Source organism: Somniosus microcephalus, chromosome 12 (assembly GCF_052327205.1).
Source record: "Somniosus microcephalus isolate GS21.2 chromosome 12, FLI_Smic_1.0, whole genome shotgun sequence".
Lineage (NCBI taxonomy): Eukaryota > Metazoa > Chordata > Chondrichthyes > Squaliformes > Somniosidae > Somniosus > Somniosus microcephalus.
In genome coordinates this window covers 31716790-31738106 of record NC_140998.1, presented here as the reverse complement: position 1 = coordinate 31738106, position 21317 = coordinate 31716790, and the positions used below count along the sequence as shown (strand labels likewise).

General features: G+C 46.2%; 1 protein-coding gene across 1 annotated transcript in view; it reads right to left on the bottom strand.

Moving 5' to 3' along the window:
• The window catches only part of LOC147109109 (cation channel sperm-associated auxiliary subunit beta-like), a 556551-nt gene that overhangs the window by 393762 nt on the left and 141472 nt on the right, over positions 1-21317 (bottom strand). The window contains exon 8 of the mRNA XM_086002719.1: positions 9274-9392. Within this exon, the coding sequence (XP_085858845.1) occupies positions 9274-9392 (119 nt within the window). The remainder of the gene's footprint in view (positions 1-9273; positions 9393-21317) is intronic.

Genomic DNA, 21317 nt, shown 5'->3' with positions numbered 1-21317 from the left:
CTCAAGCCACGTATTTAGCTTATCTATCTTACTCTCTCTAAACTTATTAGCTCGTGGCACTGGTAGCAATCCAGAGATTACTACCTTTGAGGTCCTACTTTTCAATTTAGCTCCTAACTCCCTAAATTCAGCTTGTAGGACCTCCTCCCTCTTTTTACCTACATCGTTGGTACCTACATGTACCACGACAACTGGCTGATCCCCCTCCCCCTTCAGAATGCTCTGCACCCGCTCCGAGACATCCTTGACCCTTGCACCAGGGAGGCAACATACCATCTTGGAGTCTCGGTCTCGGCCACAGAAACTCCTATCTATCCCCCTTACAATTGAATCCCCTATCACTATAGCCCTATCCCTCTTTTTCCCGCCCTTCTGTGCAGCAGAGCCAGTCATGGTGCCCTGAACCTGGCTGCTGGTGCCTTCCCCTGATAAGTCATCTCCCCCAACAGTACCCAAAACGGTAAACCTGTTTTGGAGGGAGATGACCGCAGGTGACTCCTGCACTACCTTCCTGCCTTTACCCTGCCTTTTGGTCACCCATTTACTGTCTGAGCTAGCCTTTACCTGCGGTGTGACCAACTCACTGAATGTGCTATCCACAAGATCCTCAGCATCGCGTATGCTCCAGAGTGAGTCCATTCGCAGCTCCAGCGCCGCCATGCGGTCCGCTAGGAGCTGCAGCTGGACACACTTCCTGCACACATAGTTGTCAGGGACAGTGTCCCTGATTTCCCACATGGCACAGGAGGAGCATGACACGGGTCCGAGCTGCCCTTCCATGACTTAACCCTTACAATACCCTTTTATTTACTACGATTTAGCTTAATTATTGAATTCTACTTAGAATAAGTTTGTGAAAGTACTCACCAACCAGTCACCTACCTGTTTTCTGGTGTTGTATTTTCACTGCCGCCTCCTGTCCTGGAACCTTTTCCACCTAGGTTAGGCTCCTGAAATAAAATAAATTGAACCTACCTTTTCAACTTCCCCTAACCCCTAAAAGGTTAGAGGAGGTGGAAGGGTGGGAGACACTACAGTGTAGTGTTTCGGGTTTACTGGTGAAAGGCATAAACGAATCTAACCAACAGAGGCTCTCTAGCGCCTTTTATACAGGGGTGGTCACTGCCGGTACTGCAGTCTGAGACCAGTTATTCTCTTAAAGGTACATACACAACAGTTAGTTCTGGAGCACAAGTCTTCAGCACGATAGCCAGGATGTTGTCAGGGCCCATAGCCTTTGCTGTATCCAATGCGCTGAGCCATTTCTTGATATCACGTGGAGTGGATCGAATTGGCTGAAGACTGGCTTCTGTGATGGTGGTGACCGCAGGAGGAGGCCAATATGGGTCATCCACTCGGCCCTTCTGGCTGAAGTGCTGGGCTCCACCATCATTAAGGATGGGGATATTCATGGAGCCTCGTCCTCCCATTAGTTGTTTAATGGTTCACCACCATTCACGACTGGATGTGGCAGGACTGCAGAGCTTTGATCTGATCCTTTGATTGTGGGATCGCTTAGCCCTGTCTATAGCATGCTGCTTCCGCTTATTAGCATTCATGTAGTCCTGTGTTGCAGGTTCCCCAAGTTGGCACCTCATTTTTAGGTACGCCTGGTGCTGCTCCTGGCATGCTCTTCTACACTCCTTTTTGAACCAGGGTTGGTCCCCTGGCTTGATGGTAATGGTAGAGTGAGGGATATGCCGGGCCATGAAGTTACAGATTGTGGTGGAATACAATTCTGCTGCTGATGATGACCCACAGCGCCTCATGGCTGCCCAGTTTTGAGCTGCTAGACCTGTTCTGAATCTATCCCATTTAGCACGGTGGTAGAGCCGCACAACACGATGGAGGGTGGCCTCAGTGTGATGACGGGACTTCGTCTCCACAATGATTGTGCGGTGGTCACTGCTACCAATACTGTCATGGACAGATGCATCTGCGACAGATAGATTAGTGAGGACGAGGTCAAGTAGGTTTTTCCCTCATGTTGGTTCTCTCACCACCTGTCGCAGGCCCAGACTAGCAGTTATACCTTCAGGACTCGGCCAGCTCGGTTAGTAGTAGTGCTACCGAGCCACTTTTGGTGATGGACATTGAAGTCCCCCACCAAGAGTATATAAGGTGGTTAAGAAGGCATACGGGATACTTGCCTTTATTAGCCGAGGCATAGAATATGAGCGCAGTTGGTTATGCTTGAACTGTAATACAACGCTAGTTAGGCTGCAGCTAGAATACTGCATGCAGTTCTGGTCACCACATTACAGGAAGGATGTGATTGCACTAGAGTGGGTGCAGAGGAGATTTACGAGGATGTTGCCTGGGCTGGGGAATTTTACCTATGAGGAAAGATTGGATAGGCTGAGGTTGTTTTCTTTGGAATAGAGGAGGCTGAGTGGAGACCTAATTAAGGTGTATAAAATTATGAGGGGCCTAGATGGAGTGGATATGAAGGACCCATTTTCCCTTAGCAGAAGGGTCAATAACCAGGGGGCATAGATTTAAAGTAATTGGTCGGAAGTTTAGAGGGGATTTGAGGAGACATTTTTTCACATAGAGGGTGGTGGGGATCTGGAACTCACTGCCTGAAAGGGCGGTAGAGGCAGAAACCCTCATCACATTTAAAAAGTACTTGGATATGCACTTGAAGTGCCATAACCTACAAGGCCAAGGGCCAAGTGCTGGAAAGTGGGATTAGGGTGGACAGCGCGGACAAGATGGGCCAAATGTCCTTCTTCTGTGCTGTAAATTTCTATGATTCTATGATTCAGCCCCTCGAGCCTGTTCTGCCATTCACTGACATCATGGCTGATCTGTATCTTAACTCCATCCACCAAACTTGGCTCCATAACCTTTTATACCATTTTGTGGGAGAGAGTTCCACGCTTCTACCACCATTTGAATGAAGCAGTGTTTCCTAACTTCTCTCCTGAATGGCCTCGCTCTGATTTTAAGGTTATGCTCCCTTGTCCTAGACTCTCCACCAACGGAACAGATTTCTCTCTGTATACCCTATCAGTTCCTTTCAAAATAATTAAAGGGAAATCAAGAACAAGGAGGCATGGCTATAAATCAGGGTTTACATAGGATTTACGGCACAGAAACAGGCCATTCGGCCCAACCAGTTCATGTCGGCGTTTATGCTCCGCACGAGCCTCCTCCTGTCTTTCCTCATCTAAATCTATCAGCATAACCCTCTATTCCCTTCTCCCTCATATGCTTGTCTAGCCTCCCCTTAAATGCATCTGTACTATTCTGTGGTAACGAATTCCACATTCTCACCACTTTTTGGGTAAAAAAGTTTTTCTGAATTCCCTACTGAATTTCTTGGTGACTATCTTATATTGATGGCCTCTAGTAATGCTCTTCCCCACAAGTGGAAATATTCTCTCTGTATCCACTCTATCAAAACCTTTCATAATTTTAAAGACCTCTATTAGGTCACCCTTCAGCCTTCTTTTTTCAAGAGAAAAGAGACCCAGCCTGTTCATCCTTTCCTGATATGTATACCCTCACATTTCTGGTATCCTTGTAAATTTTCTCTGCATTCTCTCCAATGCCTCTATATCCTTTTTATAATATGGCGACCAGAACTGTATGCAGTATTCTAAGTGTGGTCTAACCAAGGTTCGATACAGGTTCAGCATAATTTCCCTACTTTCTATCCCTCTAGAAATAAACCCTAGTGCTTGGTTTGCTTTTTTTATGGCCTTGCTAACCTGCGTTGCAACTTTTAGTGATTTGTGTATTTGTACTCCTAGATCCCTTTGTTTCTCTACCCCACCTAGACTTGCATCCTCCAAGGGATAAGTGACCTCCCTATTCTTCCTACCAAAATGTAATACTTCACATTTATCTGTGTTGAACTTCATTTGCCAATGATATGCCTATTCTGCAAGTTTATTAATGTCTTCCTGTAACTTGTTGCTGTCCTCCTCAGTATTGACTATCCCCCCAATTTGGTGTCATCCGCAAATTTAGAAATTGTATTTTTGATTCCTAAGTCTAAATCATTAATGTAAATTGTGAACAGCAGTGGTCCCAGCACTGATCCTTGTGGAACACCACTACCCACTATCTGCCACTGTGAATAGCTACCCTTTGTACAGTACAACCTTCCTTTGACTCCATCTTATTCAGTCACATAATCACCAACATATAAGCTTACATAAACCAGCAGCTCTGTGCTTGCTGTTTGGTGAAAGCTTATCCTCATTAACTTGCTATGACAACATGGGGCCGTAATTTGCGGCCCCTACGGGTGATTATGAGCTGCGTATGCGCCCGTAGGGGGCCGCACAAGTTCCGGGTTTAGGCATGTGAAGCACATGCACTAAAACCCGGAACTTGTGATCTGTCAAGAATCTTCTTGAAAGATCGCACGCATCTCCAGGAGAAGGGCCTCCGCGGGTGGAGAGTTGCGCTATTTTCCCAGCGAATGCCCCTGAAATTCTTATGCCTGGTAAAAGCAGGCATAAAGCCTGTTTTTACCAGCGTAAGAGTTTTAAAAAACATAAACATAAAAATAAAATGTTTTCATTCATTTAAACATTAAAACACATGTACAATAAGGTAAGTTTATTTTTAGACCATTTAAAGTATGTAAAATTTATTTTTCAAAAAAAATTGTTTTAAATGTTTAATTATATTGTATTTTAATTAATTTTAAATGTAATTATTTAAAATTTATTTTGTTATGTTAAATCTATTTTTAATGTCATCCCCATTCATGCTAATGGAGATTCCGTACAAACAGAACCTCCATAAGTATGAATGGGGATCCCCCTTCTTTGATTGGTTGGGCAGGCCCACATGATCCCAGGGGTGCTTGCTAATCACCTGCACCCCTGGGATACGTGGGCCTCTACGCAGGCGTACACATAAAGGCCCAGGAGCACAAGTGTCCGAACCTCAGGAACCATCAGGTAAGCTCGTAGATTTTTTGCTGGTCGGAGGCATCCTGGGAAGCCTCCGACTGCAAATTCAACCCCATGATCTTAACACTGTTTCCTTTTTTATGTCTGTAGTTATGGCAGAAAAAGCTAGCTCAGGTATCTCATGCTTGGACTTTTCCAACATCTCAGCTGGCACCTAGGCATTCAATCTTCCTCAGCCCAGCACCAGCACAGATCCAGTTGATGTTGTGTATATGGACTTTCAAAAGGTGTTTGATAAAGTGCCACATAATAGACTTGTTTGCAAAATTGAAGCCCATGGGATTAAAGGGGCAGTGGCAGCATGGATACAAAATTGGCTAAGGAAACAGTAGAGGTGAACGGTTGTTTTACAGACTGGAGTGAAGTACACAGTGGTATCCCCCCAGGGGTCCAGGACCACTGCTCATTCTGATATATATGATCTGGTCTTGGGTAAAAGCCAAATTGGATTCCTGCCAAACTATAGAACATCCGATCATATCTTCACCCTACAGACCCTAATTGACAAACACGTTCACCATAATAAAAGCAAAATCTACGCATGCTTTGTAGATTTCCAGAAGGCTTTCGACTCCATCTGGCATGACGGTTTATTCCTGAAACTTATCGAAAGTGGGGTAGGAGGGAAAACATATGATGTAATTAAATCAATGTATACAAACAACAAATGTGCAGTTAAAATTGGAGACAAACAAACAAAATACTTCCCACAGGGGCGGGGGGTGACGCAGGGCTCGCCAATCTCACCGACACTCTTTAATATTTACATAAATGGATTGGCAAAACTACTTGAACAATCTACAGCACCCGGCCTCACCCTATATGAATCCAAGGTTAAATTCCTCCTCTATGCAGACGACCTGGTTCTGCTGTCACCTACTAAAGAGGGGCTACAGCAAAACCTGGACCTGCTGGAGTCGTACTGCCAGACTTGGGCCCTGACAATAAATCCCCAAAAAACCAAAGTCCTTGTGTTCCAGCAAAGATCCAAACATCAGGGACCCAAAATAAATTTCACAGTAGGAACAACCAAAATTGAACAAACCACTAACTACACATACTTGGGCTTAAAAATCAGTTCTACGGGAAACTTCAAACTGGCTGTGAATGAACTGAAAGAGAAAGCAAGAAGGGCTTTCTATGCCATCAAAAAATCAATCCAAATAGAAATCCCAATTAGCATTTGGCTCAAAATTTTCAAATCAGTAATTGAACCAATTGCACTCTATGGCAGTGAGGTATGGGGACCGCTAACTCAACAAGAATTTGCAAAATGGGACAAACACCCAATTGAGATCCTACATGCAGAATTCTGTAAAAGTATCCTCCGGACTCAAAGGAAAACAGTAAACAATGCATGCAGGGCGGAACTAGGCCAATATCCATTAATAATCACTATCCAAAAAAGAGCCACCAAATTTTGGAATCACCTACAAATGAGCAATCCCCAATGCTATCACTACGACGCCCTGAAATGCCAAGAGCTGACCATAAAGAAGAATACCCTCAGTCAACTAGTCCTGGGACTCAGTGAAGTAACTACTAACAATACTAACAATAACCAGCCCCAGGACAGTGACAGGGTAACACAAAGAATTCGACCCAACACAATCGTCGCTAAGCAAAAGGAAAAATATCTGACATATTGGGCAGAAACAACAAAAACCCAAAGCAAACTCAATTGCTACTTGGCCCTAAACAGACAATACAACATAGCTGATTACCTGACCATGGTAAAGGATAACAAACTGAGAAGAACCTTGACAAGGTACAGACTTAGCGAACATAGCCTAGCGATCGAAAAAGGCAGACACAGGCAGACCAGGCTGCCAAGAGAGGACAGGATATGCTCTCACTGCAGTCAGGGAGTGGTGGAGACAGAGATGCACTTCCTCACAGCTTGTGGAAAATATCAGGGCATCAGGGAGAATTTCTACCAAAAATTCTCACAAATATGCCCTGATTTCAGAAATCTGAATGACAACCAAAAACTCCCATTCCTACTGGGAGAGGAGAGAAGCTGTATAACACTGGCGGCACACTATGTTACAGCTTGCCATGAACAGAGGGACAACCAGTAAACTAAGAAAAGAATATATATAAACAATGCGAATGTATATTTATACACTCAGGGATATACCTGTTTATACACTGTATGAATAGAACTGCGTTTATGTGCTAAACCATAAATGTATTTTGATGCTTTGGCAACATAAGATGTAACTTATCATGCCAATAAAGCGATTTGAATTGTGAATTGTGAATTGTATGGGGGCACTTTCAAAGTTTGCAGATGACACAAAACTTGGAAATGTAGTAAACAGTGAGGGTAGTACCAGACATAGATAGACTGGTGAAATGGGACTAGATTTTTTGATTACATCAAATAATGCAGTGAAAATGAGCAAAGGAACATTAAACACTATTCCAGCTAGGAAAAAATAAACTGGCACCTTTATACTATGTTGAATGCACATTAAGAGAAGACAATCAATAACACCCAATAGTTCTAATAATGGCTTTAAAAGAGGTCAACCCTTTACGTGGTTTCTCCAGAAGGTGGTGCCAAATGAACGTAAAGGATATCTAATGAAGAATAAATATTTTAGCCCCTGAAATAGCTGGGAGGATATTCACCTGGGAGATAATTTAATTTTTGACGACAGTATAAAACTAGCGATATTGGATATATCTCTCCCAATTTTCCTTTCCAGTTCCTTCTGCAGCCTAACTGTCCTTAAAGGGACTGCTGGAGGCTGCCAAAATAAAGATGTTTTTTCTGTCTAACTTAACTTAATGTGGAGACAGGAGGTGCAAAAGTGCTTCTTCTGGCTCCACAGCATAACTGCAGGCCGCTGCCCAATTGCACTCGCTCCTCTCCCATTTACCTCCCCTTTCTCCCAGGACCTACCCAAGGCCACTGCCGGCGTCACAGGTCACAGTTGGCCCAAATTGGTCCAGAGAAAACCGACGAGCTGCCTCAGGCACCCAGAGCTCACCAGAATTATTCAGATGAGGTCAGAGGCCAAATTTTGAATGCGCCTTGAGCCTCAGGCGTCTGGTGAGTCAACCATTTTGGGCCCGAAAACAAGTTTCTCCCCCACTCACTTTCATCAGTGGCATGTGTAGTCACTTCGGTGCCCTATACCGTGCACACAATATGCACTAAACCAATGACTAAGAAGTGTTTTCATGGATTTTAGCTAATAATTAAAAATATCAAGAAAGGGCAGAGATTTTGGCCTGCAATTTGCAGTGGGTAATGACGACGAACTGTCACTGATCTAAACGTGGAAATCCTGAAGTTGCGGTCAGTCTCTCACTGTTCCGACAGAGGCTGCGCTGTGGACTTCCCCCCACCGTGTAATCAGTGAAATCAATGAAGCGGACGAAAACTTGGGCTTTTTCACACTAATATCGCTGTTAAATAACCCATTAAATGTTAAGCCTTGTTGGCATAGGTGTAACTGGGGTTTTAACAGTGTATTGACTGCTAAACAAACGTTCTGGCCCTGAAAAACAAATTTTTATATTTATGAAGTGTCAAATTTCTCCAATATGATAAAAATTACAATTTTTTTGAAACTTAAGTTTGTTCATGATATTTCAGCTTCTACCTTATCCCCATGTGAAAGTCTCAATCTTTATTTCACTCTCCGTAACATTTTTTAAAAGTCCGGTTAAAAGCAGCTTCACATTTCCTGGTTTGCTGTGAGAATTCTTCAATGTGATTGTCTACTTAGACAACTTGTTGATGTCACTGCAGCATTGCCATAGGAATCCCCTATTCACAGCACTGCAATCAATTACACGTCGAAAAAGGCAAACTTCTCACCACAGATATCGCGAGATCTCTGTGGGCAGCTTTCTTCGGGGCCAGCAGCAATTGCCTTTGCTTCATTGCTGACCGCCAATTAAAGGCCAACGTTTCACTTTTATCAATTATTTTCAACTTGTGTATTTAAATATACATTTACTAACACCCTATTTTTCAGTCTAAATGGTTGCAGCAAAAAAAAAGACAAAAATCCAGAAAATTTGCAATCGCCACTGACTTAATTTTGAATGGTTCCATCCAGCGAGGGTATTGATGGAGTGGCACGAAAGTCCCTGGAAATTAAGGCACGACGTAAATAGTGGCATAAATCATTTATGCCATAATTTCCTGGGACTTTGTGTAAAACGAGCCCAAAACCATGATTACACCATTCCAAAGGTACAAGTCTCTGGAAATTCTTGGCCATAATCCCCATGCTCTTCTAAGTTTACATAAATGGACAATTTTTGGAATTCTAGAGACTTACTTCCCACATAACCATCACTGAATAAATATACATACCCTTGCATTCTTTCCTGTTAGGAGCAGCATGTCTTGGCTTACAAAAAGGCCATGTGTTGTCAGTAGTATCAAATGCCGATTAGTCAGTATAATATCCATCAAACCAATACCACTACAATCTAAATACAAAATGTAGTGTATTACTTAACTAATTGAACAACTATATTTCCCTGAATCATTTTATGTCCCCAGATAAAGGAGGTGCAGCAACTCCTAATTCAGGCAGAAGTGAGGAGTTTGAGAGCTTTGAAAAGTCTCCAAACTTTACTTACTGGCTTCTGGAAAAGCTTTTTCATCCCAATTTTTTTTTTGCTTTACACTTACTGACATGTGCATTTCATTTTAATTGAGTGCTACTCTCTCATCCAACCCGAAGATTTTTGGACTTCCTGATCATAACAACACGCCACATTAAAAAAAATTCTCATCACCCCTTTTGTCCTTTTGCCAATTATCTTAAATCTATGTCCTCTCTGTTACCGAACTTCCTGCCAGTGGAAACAGTTTCTCCTTATTTACACTATCAAAATCCTTCATAATTTTGAACACCTCTATTAAATCTCCCCTTAACCTTCTCTGCTCGAAGGAGAACAATCCCAGTTTCTCTAGTCTCTCCACTTAATTAAAGTCCCACATCCCTGATATTCTAGTTAATCTCCTCTGTACCCTCTCAAAGGCCTTGACATCTTTCCTAAAGTGTGGTGCCCAGAATTGGACACAATACTCCAGTTAAGGCCTAACCAGTGATCTATAAATGTTTAGCATAACTTCCTTGCTTGTGGTATGCTATGTTGCTATTTATAAAGCCAAGGATGCTGTATGCTTTTTTAACATCCTTATCAACTTGTCCTGCCACCTTCATAGAAACATAGAAGATAGGAGCAGGAGTCGGCCATTCGGCCCTTCGAGCCTGCTCCGCCATTCAATGAGATCATGGCTGATCATCCAATTTCAGTACCCTGTCCCTGCCTTCTCCCCATATCCCTTGATCCCTTTAGCCTCAAGAAATATATCCAACTCTTTCTTGAATATACTTAATGAACTGGCCTCCACTGCCCTCTGTGGCAGAGAATTCCACAGGTTCACCACTCTCTGGGTGAAGAAATTCCTCCTCATTTCAGTCCTAAATGGCTTACCCCTTATCCTTAGACTATGACCCCTGGTTCTGGACTCCCCGGCCATCAGAAACATCCTTCCTGCATCTAGTCTGTCCAGACCTGACAGAATTTTATAGGTTTCGATGAGATCCCCTCTCAATCTTCTAAACTCCAGTGAGTATAAGCCCAATCGACACAATCTCTCCTCATGCGTCATTCCTGCCATCCCAGGTATTAGCCAGGTGAATCTTCGCTGCACTCCCTCCATGGCAAGAACGTCCTTCCTCAGGTAAGGTAAGACTTCAGAGTTGAAAACCATATAAACGGATGGCTACTGGGCAATAAGTTAGACCCTACTGCTGCCATAGCTGATGACCCCACTCCGACTACCCTGAACACAAGCAGAGGTGGTGCTGGCTCCAAAAGAGCCTGGGGCTGGAAATTCACCTCCGTAGCGCCCAGTTTTTCAGCGCCATGAGTGCCATTTTGCATCCAGCGCACGCACACTCTGGTGTGAGCCGTGCCGAACGCCATTTTGGTGAGGACATTCACGTCGATGCTGGGAGCATGCACGGTTAGTATGCAGAGTAGGCAGATTGTGACATCAATCAGCATGTAATGCTGATTTGACGCCAGCACTGCCATTTTCGACCTCAACGCTGGAGCTAACGCCCTCTCTTAACCTTGCATAGCTGAACATGCATTCATCAGCAGGAAGGACTCAAAACCAGTGCTATTTAAAGGGATCATCGCCTACTTACATGTTAGTTGCTGATTGGTTTCTTCTAGCTGTTGCTGAGTTTGAATAAGTGTTTGGTGCTTTCTAGACTTCTTTAAAGTTGCCTAAATTCTACAAGGAGTAGTGTGGCATGTGCTCATGGACTTGGTACTGACTTGCAAGGGGTCTGTTCAGACCAGTTGCTCCCAGACATGGGTGCAGTAGTTTGTATTCCCCTTGGCCTGCAGCATGATGGGGCAAATGAGCAGAGGTGACACAGAGCAGGACAAGCTGCTAGAAGAAGCAGGAGGAGTGGGAGAAGGGCTCTCAGCAGGAGGCCATATTCACCAAGGGTCTTTAGGAAGCAATTTTCCGACCTCAATGTCAACGAGGAATAGTGCGTGCGACGTCTATTTTACTAAGGAGGTGCTCGCAAAAATCTGCCAGCTGCTCCAGGCAGACCTGCAGCCTCAGTCCAGGGCAAGGATGGCATTTCCAGTGGCTGTAAAGGTGACCATGACCTTGTACTTACTCACGTCGGGCTCCTTCCAGGCTGGAACAGGCGACATCTGTAACATCTCCCAGTTCACCATCCATTCCTGTATAAGCGAGATGAGTGAGGCTCTGCATGCAAGGAGAACTGAATACATTTCATTCTCTCTTGCCAGAGAGAAGCAGGCGGAGCGAGTACGCGACATTACCAGGATAGCAGGCTTCCCCATGGTGCAGGGTGCCACTGACTGCACACACGTCGCTTTGCAGGCACCGCATCTCAATTCGGAGATGTTTAGCAACCGGAAGCGATTCCACTCCCTAAATGTCCAGCTGGTGTGTGACCATACTTAGTGTATCATGCAAGTCAATGCTCGTTATCCTGGCAGCAGCCGTGATGCCTTCAATCTGCGGCAGTCCACTGTACCATCAGCATTTTAGCCACCACGACAAACCAGAAGGTGACAAGGGCTATCCGCTGGCCATCTGGCTCATTACTCCGCTCCGCAACCCACGCACACGTGGGCAACATACATATAACTAAAGCCATGTTGCCACACGGAATCTGATAGAGCGACTATTAGGGTCCTTAAATAATGCTTCAGCTGCCTGGACCGCTCTGGAGGAGTCCTGCAGTATTCACTAGGGCGCGTCTCAAGACTCGTCGTGGTCTGCTGCATGCTCCACAACCTCGCCATCATGAGGGCACAGCCCTTGCCACTAGGTATACGGCGACCAGCTGAGGAGGAGCAGGAGAAAGCAGAAGGGAGGAGGCAACCCAAACAGCCACTTTCCGCCCGGGCTGTCCGTGATTGAATCATCTGACTGTGATACCAGTGAACGCAACCCCAATTCCCCATTCAAAATTAGTTCCACACCTTACCTTCCCTATGTTACTGACCATCACACCATCCTCTTGGCCACAATGGTACAATAAAAGTCACCACAGAACAAACATTCCTAGCCAATTTTATGAATCACACCATTACAATATTTCAAATACAAGTCAACTAATCCCCCTTGTGCATTCCCTTAGTGCCCGCCTCAATGTGCCTTTGCCTATCCTAGTGCTCCTAAGCAGTGCTACCTCAATGGCTGCAGCATGGCTGGTGGAAGGCTGCTGACTTTCAGTGGGGGAGGCTACAGATGGCCTTGCAGGACGACCTTGAGCACCTCTGGGTCTAGTACACCTGGCTGTGGACTGCACCACCTCGGCATGGGCAGCAGCAGTCTGGGCTGGCTGGCTGGCTGACGGGCAACAGCAAGGGCACTGGTGGAGTGGCGGTGATGAGAGGATGAATGCCATCATCCTGAGAGTGGACAGCAGGTTAGTCCTCTATGGAGCCACTGCCACTCCCCCGGGGCAGTGCCTCAGCAATCCTAGTAATCTGCTGTTACACCCTGCAAGCCCCTTTCAACACTGGCAAACCCAGCCATGATGGCAGCAGTCTGTGCTTGCATGGCAGCAAGCTGAGCTTGCATGACTTCAGTCTGAGCTTCCATTGCAGCACTCAGATGTTGGGTGGATACTGCTTATGCTGCAGTAGAAGTTGAGACATCAGTCATCAAATGCTGCGTGATGGTTGGGTCCACAAGTGTGCTAATGGATCTGCCCACGCCTTCCACACTGTAAAGGATGGGCTCCACGCTCTGTGTAAAGCCCTGTGCAAGGTCAGTACCGGACTCCTCCGTGCTCCTTGACATTGCATTCAGGCTTTCTGGCAAGGCGCCAATGCACCAAGCATTTCATTGTGCATACCCATCAGTGTTCTTCTGTAGGCCACCCCATCGAAGTCTTCATCTGAGTCCTCTGCAGCAGAACTCGTGTGCGACCTCGCCCTCTGGGGAGCTGGCACCTGCACTACCCTTTCCCCTGCCCTGGCTGCAGGCCACTCGTGCCCGGTGACTCATCACATGCAGATCCCGCCTCTAAGTTACCCTCTAAATCCGTGCAATGCCAGTATCTGAGCTTGTGGCTGCAAGTGTTAGATCGAGTGACAGTGTTTCTTCTTCTTCATTACTCTCCTCTTCCTCTTCCTCTTGCACCACTGGCTGGTCAGGTTGGATTTCTTGGGTCTCTGAAATGCGAAAGACACAAGGTTAGTGTTGTGGTGAGTGGAAGTGGGTGGGGGGAAGCAAGAGCTGCATGCTTACACCATCTGCAGCTTTTAAGTCAGAAGAGATTGTGGGTGGAAGGGGAAGTTGGATGTGAGAAGGAGGATTATGTATGAGCATACCATCATCTTTAATGCTTTCAGCGCCGCCACTGGCCACAGCTTCAGTCACGGCCACTCCAATTATGGCGAGCACCATCTCATGGAGTGGGGTCAGGATATGGAGGCGTGCCTGTCCCCCCCCAGTTAGCTGCAGCTGCCTATGATTTGCAGGACAAGGCGGCGCACAGAGAGAGGGAAGTGTGTCGGTGAGTGTGGTTCACTGTTGGGCTGATGTGGGCGTAATGTTTGAATAGCTGGCAGTGTGTGCAAGTTGTGAGGTGTGGGTGTGAGGCTTGCAGTAGAGGTAAGTGTGTGAGGGTGAGATGCATCATATGAATGTGAGGTGTGATTCGAGATTGATAGAGATGGTTGGTAGGTGAGTAATGGGGGTGTGGTGAATTGAGCAGTGTGTGAGACTAGTGGTGCACTTTGTGGGATGTAGCATTTGAAGATGAAATCACTGACCTTGACCACTCATGAGGTAATTAAACGTCTTGTGGCACTATAACCATGTCCTCGGGGCTACAGTGCTCACATTGACCGCGATGGCTATCTGGTCCCTGTATCTTCTCACAGGTCCCCTGTAGATAGAGGACCTCTCTTCTCCTATCCACCTCCCACACCAAGGTCTCAAGTGCTGGGTTGAAAATCTGGGAGCTCTCTCTGCCATGTCGCGCTATCACTCAGTTTTCTTGCTCCTCAGTCTGTTCCCAGCCACTTTCACTACATACTGAAGCCAGAGTTCACCTCCCCTTTAAGAGGTGCAGGCTGTCTTTAAGAAGCTAGCTTTAATTGGTGCTAGCCTCGCACGAACTTGGGCCCCCTGTTGCGGCGCTAAGCCATTGAACAGCGTGTTTAGTACTTCCTTACTGCTGCAATCATTTTAATTAGCAGGCAACACGAAGTTTGCGTGCTGCCCGCATCGGACTCAATGGGCACAGGCTAATCACGCATCGGGATACCCGTGCCCGTTTTCCGTTTCTAGGCCCCTGAATTTCAGTAAAACCATAATTTTGTTTGAAATCTTTATGTTCAGAGATCATTCCTGCAGTAGCTGATGTCCCTGCAATATTAGTTGATATGAATATCAATTCTGGTCTTCGGGCAGATCCTGTATAGTTTAGGGTGAACATGACCGATAATGTTGGGAGCACGGATTGTTCAGCTGAAGTTCTCTTCAATGAGCTGTTGCCGATTAACTCTGGCTGCAGGAAACTTTTGGACCCACCTCCTTCCCATCCTCCATGTCATCACTATCCTCGCTCTCATCAGGCTGAAGATCTTCCTCCAATGGTGGCTCCATGAGTTATCCCCTTTGCAGAACTAAGTTATGCAGCATGCAGCAAACCACAATCATACAGGACATTCTTTGTGGGCTGTATTGTAGAACTTCACCAGACCTGTCCTGGCATCTGAATCAATGCTTCAGGAGTTCAATGGCCTGCTCGATGAGGGCTCTAGTTGACCCATAGATCTGATTGTAGCAGTTTCACAGCCAAACATGGGTTCGTAAGAGGAGTCGCGAGCCAAGTGTGCAGGGGATAGCCCTTGTCTCCATGCAGCCAGCTTTTAACTTGATCTGTAGGGGCAAAAAGTGAGAGGCTAGAGGATTGCAGCAATATAAAAGCATCATAGTAGCTGCCAGAAAAGTGAGCACAGATCTGCATGGTGCACTACTGGTTATCACAGACAAGTTGCACATTAATAGAGTGGAAGCCCTTGCGATTTAGAAAGGCAGTCATGTTGTGTGAAGTAGCCCACAGAGCGATGATGGTGCAGTCATAGATGCCCTGGAATTAGGGGAACATTGCATGATGTGCAAACCCCAGAGCCCTATCAAGTTCAAAGCTGTAGTGACTTTAGCTGCAATAGCCAATGCTGTGCTAACTGAAGCAGTTGGCGGCAGATTTTCTTGCAGAATTCAATACAACTCTGTCACAGCCTCCCTAGAGAATAAAAAGTTTGTTATTCAGTACTCCTCAGAGAACTGCAGGTACGTTGTTCTAGGCCTATGTTAGGAGGGTAAGGATTCCTCAGTACAACTCCTTGTATTTTCACTCCCTCTAGCTGCAGCTCCATTTGCTCCTCCTCCCAGAATTGGATTTTGTTGTGTATGTACCTTTAAGGGAATAACTGGTCTCAGACTGCAGTACCGGCAGTGACCACCCCTGTATAAAAGGCCCTAGCAGGCTTCTGTAGTTTCAGTTTCCAGGTTGTCTCCATTCAGTAAAGACTTGTTATAATCAACTCCTGCAGTCCGTGTCTCAATTATACACGGACATAATACTGGCGACGAGTAAGAAACGAACTTACCTGCAACTCGGCAGCACCTCAGACGACGTTATTGAAGGTCGGAGCCAGAAGAAAGAAAAAAAAAAATAATCCAAAGAAACTCGAGAAACGGGCGTCGACCGTGGGCAACCGCCCTCCAAATCATCGAATTGAAAAATTGCAGGAGAGACTGTCGAGAGCCAGGCTTGGTTCTCCAGTCTGTGGTTTCCCAGCTAATCGGGCTGGTGGCAGGTAGTGCACTGATCCTTCCTGGGCTGCGGCGGGCTAGAGCTCGATCGGGTGGCTCTGCAATGGGGCCGGGCAGCGAGTCGGGAAGCAAAGAGAGAGAGAGAGGGTGGAGCACTCAGGGCGTGGCCGGTGCTTCGAAGCCGGGCAGCGTTCGGACCTAAGAAGAGGGAGGGAAGTGTCCCAGAGGGTCCGCTCCATGACAGGAACGGTTCTTCATTTAACGGAGCAAATATTGAAGCGCGATAGAAAAATAAAAATACCGCGGAGAGCGGCGTTGGCAGCAGCGATCGGGGAGGCGCGAAGACCACAGGGCATCGCCATTACAGGATAGTAAAATAAATATAATCGCCAGCAACAGCGTTGGCAGCAGCGGCAGCGGCGGGAAAGCGCGGGAGGCGCCATCTTAACTCGGCGGGGAAGAAGGAAAAGCGCGGGAGGTGCCATCTTAGATTTTCAAGATGCCAAAGACTGGCGATATCACTGCCTTCGATAATGCAATAGAAGACTGGACCACGTATGTGGAAAGAGTCGAGGTATATTGCGAGGCAAACAAAATAGCCGATGAGAAAAAGGCATCGGTATTGCTAAATTTAATGGGCGCAAGAACGTACGGCCTATTGCGGGACCTGATTACTCCAGCCAAACCGAAGGCGAAGAGTTTTAACGAAATTGTTGCTATCCTACAGGAACACCTAAATCCTACACCGCTGCTGATAGCAGAAAGATTTAAATTCCACAGGAGAAATCAGCATAAAAATGAGAGCAATGCTGATTACCTTACGGAACTACGCAAGCTATCAAAGCATAGATACATAGATACATAGAAGATAGGAGCAGGAGTAGGCCATTCGGCCCTTCGTGCCTGCTCCGCCATTCGATGAGATCATGGCTGATCCTTTAATTCAGTATCCCGTCCCCGCCTTCTCTCCGTAACCCTTAACCCCTTTTGCCCGTAGAAATATATCTAATTCCCTCTTAAATATATTTAATGAGCTGGCGTACACTGCCCTCTGTGGCAATGAGTTCCACAGGTTCACCACTCTCTGAGTGAAGAAATTCCCCCTCATCTCTGTCCTAAATGGTTTAGCCCTTATCCTTAAATTATGTCCTCTAGTTCTGTTCTCACCCGCCAAGGGAAACATTCCTTCTGCATCCAGTCTGTCTAGACCTGTCAGAATTTTATACACTTCTATGAGGTCCCCTCTCAATCTTCTAAACTCCAGTGTGTACATCCCTAAACTACATAGTCTCTCCTCATAGGTCATTCCCGCCATTCCTGGTATCAGCCTGGTGAATCGCCGCTGCACCCCCTCCATGGCAAGAACATCCTTCCTCAGATGAAGCGACCAAAACTGTACACAGTACTCGAGGTGTGGTCTCACCAGTGCCCTGTACAGCTGCAGCAAGGTATCCCTGTTCCTGTATTCTAACCCTTTTGCTATGAAGGCCAGCATACCGTTTGCCTTCTTGACCGCCTGTTGCACCTGCATGCTCGCCTTCAGTGACTGGTGTACAAGAACACCCAGGTCTCTCTGTACTTCCCCCTCTCCCAATCTATTGCCATTTAAATAATAATTTGCCCTCCCGTTCCTGCACCCAAGGTGGATAACTTCGCACTTGTCCACATTATAGTGCATCTGCCATTTATCCGCCCAATCGCCCAGTCTGTCCAAATCGCTCTGGAGCTTCCTGGTCTCTTCCTCTGAGCCCACCCCCCCTCCTAGTTTAGTGTCGTCTGCAAATTTGGAAATGCTGCATCCGACTCCCTGATCCAGGTCATTAATGTAAATTGTGAACAGCTGGGGGCCCAGGACAGATCCCTGTGGTACCCCACTTGTTACTGCCTGCCATTCAGAAAATGAGCCGTTTATTCCAACTCTCTGTTTTCTATCTGACAGCCAGTTCCCTATCCACGCCAAAACTTTCCCCTTTATCCCATGAGCCTCAATTTTCCATGCTAATCTTTTATGTGGGACCTTATCGAAGGCCTTCTGGAAGTCCAGGTACACCACATCTACTGGCTCTCCCCCATCTATTCTACCAGTTACTCCCTCAAAAAATTCCAATAGATTAGTCAAGCACGATTTACCCTTTGTAAATCCATGTTGACTCTGTCCTATCCTGTCCCCATTTGCTAAGTGCTCCGCTATTTCATCCTTAATGATGGACTCCAGCATTTTGCCCACAACTGATGTAAGGCTTACAGGTCTGTAATTACCTGCTTTTTCCCTACCCCCCTTTTTGAATAGTGGGGTAACGTTAGCTACCCTCCAATCCATCGGCACTGTTCCCGAGTCTAATGAATTCTGAAAAATCATCCTTAGTGCATCCGCTATCTCTAGGGCCACCTCCTTCAGTACCCTAGGATGCATGTTATCAGGCCCTGGGGATTTGTCCACCTTCAATCCCTTTAGCTTCCTTAACACCATATCCTTAGAGATATTGATTTGCGTCAGTTCCTCCTTTGCCAATGTCCCTATTTTTCCCGATATCCCAGGGAGGTTTTTTGTGTCTTCCTTCGTAAAGACTGACCCAAAGTATGCATTTAGTTGATCTGCCATTTCCTTATTTCCCATTATATATTCCCCCGTATCTGACTGCAATGGACCAACTTTGGTTTTCACCAGTCTTTTCCTTTTGATATATTTATAAAAGCACTGCCAGTTCGGAGCAGGACTGGCAGATACTTTACGGGACAAATTTGTCTGTGGACTCCTGAGTGAAAGAACCCAGAAGAGGTTACTCTCAGAGAAAGAGCTGACGCTAGATAAGGCTTTCAGCGTGGCAGTATCGTACGAAGCAGCAGCAAGGGGAGCTGCGGAAATACAACAAAAGCCACAGGAATACGGCACCCACGAAATGACACGGGGATTTGCAAAATGTTATCGCTGCGGCAGAACAAACCATGACCAGAAGGGCTGCTGGTCCAAGGACAAAATATGCAGGCAATGCGGAAAGATGGGACACATTGCACGAGTTTGCAGGTCTGGGAAGAAGACCAACGACAACAAAAAGGCGACTAAGGAACCGTACAGGAAAGTACAAAAGATGACGGACAGTAGTTCCGAAGACCAGATGAGCGATAGTGAATCCGGGAACAAGAGACTAAGCTGTCTTAAACTTCACAACGTAATCACAAAAGAGGATCACCGAACCATTTGGGTCACCCTCACGATAGCAGGGTCCCAAGTCAAAATGGAATTGGATACAGGATCAATTCTAACCGTCATGAATCGACGAGACTACGAGTGGCTATTCTCACACATACCCTTGAGAGAGACATCCATTGTCTTGAGGACGTATACGGGGCAAAAAGTATACCCCAGAGGAAAAATAAGGGTGCCTGTCGAATACAACGGCAAGAAAATACGGAAATTGTATCTCTACATTCTGCAAGATGGTGGACCACCGTTATTGGGACGTAAATGGATCAGAAAGATAAGTTTAGACTGGCACTCCATTCAGGCACTGACGGTGGCTGGTAAAAAGGATGACGACGTCACTCCTGGACGATTGTCAACAATCTTAGCTGACGCCAAAGAGGTATTTCAACAAGAACTGGGCACTCTTAAAGGCGTAACCGCCTCGATAAAAATAGAGGAGAATGCAATTCCCAAGTTTTTCAAAGCAAGACCGGTACCATATGTAATTCGCCCAGCCGTCGAGGCAGAGCTGGAGAATCTGGAGAATGCAGGCGTGTTATCTAAGGTAGACTGGAGCGAGTGGGCGACACCCATCGTTCCTGTCATGAAAAAAACGTTAAACAATAAGTCTGAGGAGCCAAGGAAGGTTCGCATCTGTGGGGTCTTCAAGGTGACGGTGAACCCAGTCCTTCACACAGTACAATATCCTCTTCCTAGGATAGAAGATATCTTCGCCTCACTATCTGGAGGGAAGCGTTTTACAAAAATTGACCTAGCACAAGCATATTTGCAGATGGAGGTTGAAGAATCCTCTAGGAAGTATCTCACGATAAACACTCACAAAGGTCTTTACCAGTATAATCGACTGGTATTCGGAGTAGCATCAGCTCCGGCGATATGGCAAAGAGCGATGGAACAAGTCCTGCAAGGGAATCCGGGGACTCAGTGTTACTTGGACGACATCCTAGTGACAGGTGAAGATGACAGTGAACACCTCGCCAACCTACAGCAGGTGCTCACTAGACTACGTGAACATGGGCTACGAGCCAATCGCCCCAAGTGCGAGTTTTTTAAGAAACAGATTTCGTATTGTGGCCACGTGATTGATGAAAAGGGGTTGCATAAGTCCCCTGACAAAATTGAAGCGGTAGTTAAGGCTCCAGCGCCTGAAAATGTGTCGCAACTGAGGTAATTCCTCGGATTGGTGAATTACTACCATAAGTTTTTGCCGAATTTGTCCACAATTCTGCATCCACTGAACGCCCTACTACGAACGGGAGTAGCATGGAAATGGAGCGATGAATGCAAGCGGGCCTTTCAGAAGAGTAAGGACCTAATCACTTCAAGAGAAGTATTGGCTCACTACAACCCATCACTACCGATAAGATTGGTGTGTGATGCGTCTCCCTACGGCATTGGGGCGGTACTGTCACATAAATTCCTTGATGGTTCAGAGAGGCCGATAGCTTTTGCGTCACGCTCGTTAACTTCAGCCGAGCGTAACTACGCCCAGATTGACAGAGAGGACCTCAGCCTGGTGTGGGGGGTGAAGAAGTTCAATCACTACCTGCACGGTCAGAAATTTACTCTACTAACTGATCATCAACCTCTCGTCTCCATTTTCAACCCTCAGAAGGGCGTACCGATAATGATGGCACAACGACTACAGAGGTGGTCCCTTTTCCTAGGGGCTCACCAATATGACATCGAGTACAAAGGAACTAAACAGCATGGGAATGCTGATGGATTGTCGCGCCTACCGTTGCCGATGGTGGAAGAAGAACTGGCAGTGGATCCAGTGGAGTTATTCCACTCGACTATAGTCGAATGTCTCCCTGTGACGAATGCAAACATGGAA